The sequence below is a fragment of the Coenobita brevimanus genome, chromosome 33 (assembly GCF_032717465.1).
Source record: "Coenobita brevimanus isolate Jiangsu-jjx chromosome 33, ASM3271746v2, whole genome shotgun sequence".
In the NCBI taxonomy this organism is placed as follows: domain Eukaryota; kingdom Metazoa; phylum Arthropoda; class Malacostraca; order Decapoda; family Coenobitidae; genus Coenobita; species Coenobita brevimanus.
The window spans coordinates 45,674,370-45,682,958 of NC_136986.1; the positions used below are offsets into that span (position 1 = coordinate 45,674,370).

General features: G+C 43.7%; 1 protein-coding gene across 3 annotated transcripts in view; it reads right to left on the minus strand.

Annotated features, from left to right (window-relative positions):
* Positions 1–8,367, minus strand: part of RyR (Ryanodine receptor) — a 186,570-nt gene extending 178,203 nt beyond the window's left edge. For all 3 annotated transcript variants that reach the window (XM_080269467.1, XM_080269466.1, XM_080269465.1), the window contains exon 1: positions 8,159–8,367. In XM_080269467.1, coding sequence (XP_080125593.1) covers positions 8,159–8,212 — 54 coding nt within the window. In that variant the 5' untranslated portion in view covers positions 8,213–8,367. The remainder of the gene's footprint in view (positions 1–8,158) is intronic.
* Between the last annotated feature and the right edge of the window lie 222 nt (positions 8,368–8,589).

Genomic DNA, 8,589 nt, shown 5'->3' on the forward strand with positions numbered 1-8,589 from the left:
ACATATTACGAGATAAAGGTCGATAGATAGAAAGATACAGATATACAGACAGGCCTAGGTAGACAGATCGAGAGAGAGAGTGAGAGAGAATTCAACAGGACACTGAAAACACGAGTGAAATAAGAGGAAGGCACATACAACGCCCCAACCCCCCCCCCCCCGTTTCTCGCAGCCAAGGATACGTAACACTAACCCAGTCTCTCTCTCTCTCTCTCTCTCTCAGAATAATGTACAGGAGATATTCAGCACAAAGTCAACATACTTGACATATTTCAAGTACGTTGCTCATTGAAGCAGGCAGGAAATGGGCTAGGATGGAATGGAGAAGGAAGGGAAGGAAGGTGGAAGGCTAAAAGGAACAATAGGCAGGTATGTAGCGGCAGGTCCAGACATAGAAGTGACTAGCTAGTGAACTACGAAGAGAGTGCCAAGTGGGAAAGCCTGTTTTATCTGTCTGTCCATTTGCCTGCCTACCTACCTTCATTCCTCCCTTTAAACCTACCAACTCGTTACCCTTACTGACTACTTATTTACCTACCAACCAAAAAGAAAAAAAAAACCTTGCCCTACTGACCTTTAATCTTCCTTCAAACCTACCTTCTAGCCTACTTACCCAATTCTATCTACCTACCTGCCAACTTAATGCCTACCTACCTAACTTTATTCCATGCTTAAGACCTACTTACTGATATACCTACTTTCATCACTATCTACCTACTTATTTACTGATATACCTGCTTCCATCACTCTACCGAAATGCCTACCTACCTCCCTACCGACCAATGGATATGCCTACTTACCTACAGACCGAAATGTCTACCTACACACACACACACATATTCTCCGTATTGAGAGAGAGAGAGAGAGAGAGAGAGAGAGAGAGAGAGAGAGGTGAGGGGAAAAACAGCGTTGCCAAATATACCACACCAGATGTTTCTAACTCGCACAGTTGCCACCTCCGCTTGCCAAGGTGAGAGAGAGAGAGAGAGAGAGAGAGAGAGAGAGAGAGAGAAATGAGTGGTGTCATGGAGTATAATAAGGCAATCTGGCCACAGAATTTTTGGTAGTTAAAATCATAAGGAAAAAATATCAGAATGTTTGTGGAGGGTATACGCAGTATATGTATACCGTACTTTCTTAAAGTACTCATCTACCAGTACCTACCTTACTTATTAGCCTACCTACCTGCCCATTTAGTTACCTGCCTACCTACACTTATACTTAGAGTATCTAACTACCTACCCTTCTTGTTACCGTACGATCTACCTCAGTGGAAGAACAGTACTATGGCTCTACATCATTTCCATACGGTACTTCTTCATGACTAGCATCATACAGTGTTTTCGTAACTAGTATCATACAACAGATTTTTGTCCTCTTGCAGAGTACATTACAGTTAAAAATATATCTTTCCTGGCTCGCCAAAGCTGGTCCCAAATATCAGTCTTTCACAACAAAGTTCAGAGTCTTGGGGGCGAGTGAGAGAGAGAGTGAGATACGAAGGGTATTGGCACGTCTGTGACATACCGCACTGCCTCTCATGCTCTCATTCCCCTTCCTCTCTGTCACTAACATTCCTTTTGTCTTTCATTTTTTTCTCAATACACTGAGGTGGTTTGGACATGTGAAGAGAATGGAGAATGAAAGACTGACTAAGAGGGTGTATGTAGGTGAGGTGGAGGGAGGGAGAGGGAGAGGTAGACCGAGGATGAGGTGAAGGGATGGAGTTGAGAGGTATATGAGGGAGGGTGGGTGAGTTGGGGGGAGGGTAGTCAAATGGTGGGTGACAGAGCGACTTGGAGGCGTTTTGTCTGCGGCCACCCTTTGCGGGATTAGGGCGTCGGGCTATAGATAGATAGATAGATAGATTTTATTTTATTTTCCCGTTCAATTTCCCTCTCCCCCCGGCTTTCTCACTCACTCACTCTCTCTATACACACACACACACACACCACCGCAATCTTCCATCACTTTCTCTTCCTCTAGAATCTCTAATATTCTGGGCTCCCACACTTCTAATCTGAACTCAGCATGTGTTGGAGAGAGAGAGAGAGAGAGAGAGAGAGAGAGAGAGAGAGAGAGAGAAAATCACTTCCAGTTTTCCTTCCTAAGCTCAATAAACCTGACATGTGGTACCCAGAATAAAACGGGAAATTCATTACAACAAGATTGCTTTAATAAAACAGTGCTACTACTACTACTACCATAGACAGTAGATAGCTAGATAGATAAAACTACAGGCAGATACACGGTTGATAGATACAGACTGACATGTAGAAATGGACAGACACAAATGGAGAGATAGTTAGTGGGTGAGGATAACAGTGCTTTCATATTGATCGCATCCCCCACCCCATTCACCTTCTCTCCCTCCTGTGTGTGTGTGTGTGTGTGTGTGTGTGTGTGTGTGTGTGTGTGTTGTCAGTCAGCTCATTCATTCCCTCAGTTCTTATCTACTTTCTCTGTCCTATCACATACACACACACACACACACACACACACACGCGTGACCGTATAAAATATCAATAAATCTGATTCAGTTCCTCAAACGTCAAATACTGACTTACACCTGTGTGTGTGTGTGTGTGTGTGTGTGTGTGTGTGTGTGTGTGTGTGTGTGTGTTTTGCGATTAACACTGTCGTGACTCCTCTACATGCCTCCATCCCTTAACACACACACACACACACACACACACACACACACACTCTACCAAGACCGTATGGAAATATATGTGCGTATGTATGTATAATATGCGTGCATGTTTTTATGTACAGTATGTATGTATACTGTATATCTGTATGTATACATATGAGTGTTTATGTGTGCATGTACATATGTATGTACTGCATACAAATCACCTACATGCACGTGAATCATATATACCGTACCATAGTGTATAGACCTAAATAAAACTTACGTACTCAAGGGTGTGGCAGGCTAACCCTAACTTTGACGGTCTCTTTTGAAACATGTAACTGTCTGATATGCGTAATTAGCCTGCATCCCACAATATAAAGAGCAGTCAGCAACGATACGGAAAGTCACACATATTATAGCATCATCTGGCAGGTAAGGCAAGCAGGCAGTGGTGAGGCAGAGTAGGCTGCAGTGAGATGAGATGAGGTGAGGCAGGGCTGGTAGCAGCGAGGCAAGGCTGGGTGAGGTAGTGGTTAGGGAGTAAGATGTGGCAATGCAGAGTGAAGCGAGGCAAGTAGCAAGGAAGTGAGGCAGTCGTTAAGCAAGACAGTGAGGCAGGGCAGGAAGCAAGGAGGCGAGGCAAGACAGGGTGGGCGGCAGTATGAGACACGCAGGGCAGGTATGAGCAGCGAGGTGAGGCATTGCAGGGTGGGTAGCACGGAGGTGAGGAAAGGCAGTGAGATGAAACAAGGCAAGGTATGCAGCAGTGAGAGGAAGCATGGAAGGGCAGGTAGCAGTGAAGTGGGGCAAGGCAGAGCATGAAGCAAGGAGGTAAACAGGGTAGGTAGCAGTGAGGTGAGGCACTGAAAGGTGGGTAACAGAGAAGCGAGGAGAGGCAGTGAGATGAAGCATGGCAGGGTAGGCAGCAGTGAGATGAAACATGGAAGGGCAGGTAGCAGTGAGGTGGGGCAAGGCAGAGTATGAAGCAAGGAGGTTAGACAGGGTAGGTAGCAGTGAGGTGAGGAGGCAGGATAGGCATCTGTTGGCAGCGCAACACTAGTTCCTATTTATGGCTGGCACCCACAGTCACCTGAGTCGCTACACCACTACACTACCACACCTAATCTTAACTAACCCTACAACCACCTCAACCATCTAGCTTCATTCTGACGTCCACACACTACTTTAGCTACCTCTATTCTAACTACTCATCTGACTTTTTTACCTACCCATCTAATTTCACTTTCAGTACCACTCCCAACCTGAACTCTCTAACTTACAACATTCCCTAACTCCAATACCCATATCCAACTTTAACGAACTCTCACTTCAGTCTAACTACTGTATACCCATTCTTGACTAACTAAATAACTAACAAACTAGCACACCCAACACTACCTCTAACATCCCTCAAATTTGAAACTGATAAAACATTGACGTGGTTCACAGAGAGAAAGAGAGAGAGAGCGAGCATATGTTCTTATCCTCTTCCTTACCTACCGATACTTATTATACATATGACTACTTAACTGCATGCAACATACGGTATATCTTCCTAATATGCATACATGCTGCACTAATCTCTATTACCCAATCTCCGACACACACACACACACACACACACACACACACACACACACACACACACACACACACACACACACACACAATGTTCAAGTGTCAACCCCAAAAGAAAAACAATATTAACGTGTCAACCCAACAGAAAACACACACACACACAAACACACACACACACACACACACAATGATCACGTGTCAACCCAGAAAAACATACACACACACACACACACACACACACACACACAATGTTAACGTGTCAACCCAGCAAAACACACACACACACACACACACACACACACACACATGGAGAAGCATCAGCAAGAGGACACTGCAAAAAACTGCATAAGAAGAGAGGTGATAAAGACGTAAGGAAATTCAGTTTCCCAAACAGAGCAATTGATCAATGGAATGCACTACCGAATGAAATAGTGTGTGCCAAAACAATTCACAAATTTAAGGATATGTACGATAAATATGGTTTAAGACACGGGACAATACGAGCTTGACTCATTCCTGTAAAGATACAATTAGGTAAGGTAAGAACAATATTAACGTGTCAACCCAGCAAAACACACACACACACACACACACACACACACACAGTATTAACGGGTTAACCCATTACAACACACACACACACACACATAGAGAGAGAGAGAGAGAGAGAGAGAGAGAGCCTCGGAGGGTCCAATACCTGCCTAGGACCCCAACCAAATGGGCAGATTCGCATGGCCATGCGGAATATGAAAGATGTGAATGAGGAGAGCAAGAGGGTGGAAGTGATGTGTTCAAGAGTGCGAGATATGCCGTGATGGCACTGTGTGAAACAAAGATGAAAGGGTGTGAAGTGAAGTGAAGTGGGAAGGTGTGAAATGTGTAAAGTCGGGCATGAATGGGCGAGGAATATGCAAGGAAGGAGTTGTTTTGTTGATGAATGAGGTGTGGCAGAGTGGAATAAGATTACGAATGTATCAGCTCGAGATGTATGTATGTCAAGTTCAAGTTTGAGATGAAAGTGGGAGTGATTGTAGCGTATGCACCGTGTGATGACAGGAGTGAAAGACAGGTTTTGGGATGACGATGCAGTGGGAGAAATTCCCAGGAACTATAAAGTGATCGTTATGGGCGATATGAATGGAAGAGTGGGCATTGATCCTGAGGATGACATAATGGGTTGTCATGAAGTACCAGTAAAAGTGATAATGGGAAGCGACTGACGGATATGTGCCAGGAAAGGAGGTTGTGCATTTGTAACTCGTATTTCAAACACAAAGAAGCACATAAATATACTTGGTATAGAGGGAACGGGGATCGTGTTGAAAGAAGCCTGACTGATTACGTGCTCGTAGAGAGATCGATGCTGGGAATGGCTGCTGATAAGAGGGCAGTGAGAGGACGATGTGGAGGCCTGTCCGATCATATGATTGTGGTATGCAAGATCAAGCTGAGAGAGTGAGATAGACCAGGAGAGAGAGGAGCAATCAAGGAGAAAGACTGAAAGTCGAGAAGCTAAGGATCAAAGAAATGGCAGATGAATACAGGACCAGAGTAGGGTAGAGTTAGAATCAATGAATTGGAATTTAATGGATCTGGGTATGCATGTGGGGACTGCTTCGTTAGGAATGCTAAAGAGGTGTGTGGTATGGCAAGAGTAATAACAAAGAAGAAACGTATATGATGAGATGGAGAGGTTAAGAGAGCAGTGGAGGAAAAGAGGAAGAAGTGGCTAGAATGCTTACAGGACAGTTCAACTGATATAAGAACAGAATATACTGTGACCAAGAAGCACGTAAAGAGACTAGTGAAGAGGAAAAAGAAGAGGGTAAATGATGATCTAGGAAGAAAAATGAATGGAAATTACTCTGAAAATAGGAAGTAATTCTGGAAAGAGGTGCGGAAATGTACAAGTGACAGGAAAGAAGTGTGAAGGATGTAAGTGGTAGATTATTATTAACCCATGTGGATGAAGTAAGGATCAGAACGAATATTTTGAAAGCCTGATGAATGGGAATAGAGAGAGCAGAGCGGCTATAAACATGATTGGTTTTGGGGGTGTGCAGAGAAGGAATGCAGCGCCAGGAAACGTGACACTCGCAAAGGTGATGAACGCTGTGAAGCGGCTGAAAAAGGGGAAAGCAGTAGGGACTGATGAGGTGTATGAAGAAATGATTAAGTGTAGTGGAGAGAACGGAAAGAAGTGCTTGTTGGAGATAATTTATGTAAGAAGGCATGGATGGGTGAAACTGTGGCAACATAGTGGAAAAAGGCTATGTAACCCTGTACAAAAATACAGGTGAGCGAAGCGCGCGCAAGAATTATCGTGGCATAAGTTTATTCAGTGCGGTAGGGAAAGTACACGGAAAAATTATTATAGATAAAGTAAGAGATATATCAGAAGTCCTTGTGAGTGATGAACAGGGTTGTTTAGGAGTGGCAGAGGATGTGTGGATCAAATATTTGAAGTGAGACCGATAGTGAAGAAGGCTTGTGAGAAGGACTATAAAGCCGCGTTTTTGTCGTCCAAGCTGAGGGATTGAATTCGAAGCCATCTTCGGTAAAACCAAGCTGTGCTGTTTTTGTCGGCCAAAGTGATACGAAGCCGGCCCAAGTGTTTGTCATCAAAACCAAGACCGTCTTCGTATCCCACCCAAGCGTGGTCGGGGACAGTCTTGGTAAAGCTTGGGGAGAGTGAGATTGGCCAGCAAGGACACATAAATGATAAATATCCTGAAATTAGCATTATGTACATAAAATTAGGGTGCAGGTGGTTAATATTAACGACATATAGAGCCAGTTCAGCACAAATAACAGCTACATGTAAGTTGCATATTCGTCAGAATATCGTCTTCGGCGAACCCCTCTGTTTACTTTGCGATTGGTACGTAATTTTTCGGTTCTACGTATCCTGGACTGTTCTTGCGACAAAAACCAAGCGCCCCAAGACGCGCTTCGAATCCCAAGCTCCAGCTTGGACAAAAACACGCCCTAACGCATTCATGGAACTGGAAAAAGCATACGACAGAGTAGACAGAGAAGGATTGTGGAAGGTTTTGCGCAGGTATAGTGTAGATGGTAAGCTGCAATGTCACTTCACAAGAACCATATTATGTGCATTTCTTGCTGAAAATTGAGTTTCATTCATTTTAATTCATGTAGGGATATGCATTAGGATTTTGTACGTAGGGACACACAGGGACTTTTCACGATTTCTTTAGGGATATTTGAACCAAAACGAATGTTTGGGTTGGCAACACTGATATATATATATATATATATATATATATATATATATATATATATATATATATATATATATATATGCAGGGTGGAAGATTTGAATCTAGGTCCGGTGGGACTGCAGGGTGGAGAGTTTGAATCTGGGTCCAGTACTGCCGGGTGGATTTGAATCTGGGTCCAGTAGGATTGCAGGCCACCACTTACCAATTGAGCCACCGACTTCTTATATGTATAAAAAAAAAATCCAAACCGATTGTTGGCAAATACAAGTCTTCGTGGTGGTAAATCATTATCAAATAATTTTCCATTTTGGCTGGTAAGTGTCTGATCGGTGCGTAAGACATGTACAAAGCTAGATCTTGTACCCGACTTGGGAATATTTAGGAATACGACTAAATGAGGCAACTTCGTAATTGCCCAGTGTCATGCACTAAGTTCGAGCATGCACAATGTACCCTATCGACTACCACACCCTTAGCAGTTGGTCATATCCTGCCATTGACACAAAGTTAATTTTATCTCTGCACACCGTCCTTCGATATCAAAGGAAGTCACTTATTTAAGCCCAGACAGGAGTGTTTTTTACTATTTTGTGCATAAGGTTACTCTGTAGACTTGGTGCAAGTTACCATGGGCACAAAATGGAGAAGTAATTCAACGATAAGACGAAACCGTTGTAGACAAGCTAGGCTGGTGACTTACCGTACGGAGGAAAGAAACATCATCTTGCTCGGACGACCCTTCGCTATCTGCCATGCTGATTACTCACTAACACACCGATACAATATCAACACTGTCATATATTTCCCAGAGCTCATGACACACACGGCGGCCGCTCAACAACCGTGTGTCATGGTTGTATCTGGGGATAGACAAGTTCCCTGCCGCACCAGACACACACCGCCTCTCTTCTCGAGATCTCTGGCTGCAGTGACGGTAACGCACCGCCCGCCCGCCCGCGCCAGGGTTGCCAGATGATTGTGCCCAAAAGCAGCGGAAACAGGCCTCAAAAGTAGCGAATTCCGGTAAAAAGTAGCCCAACATACGTATCTATTTAACTACACACACACACACACACACACACATATATATATATATATATATATATAGATATATATATATATATATATATA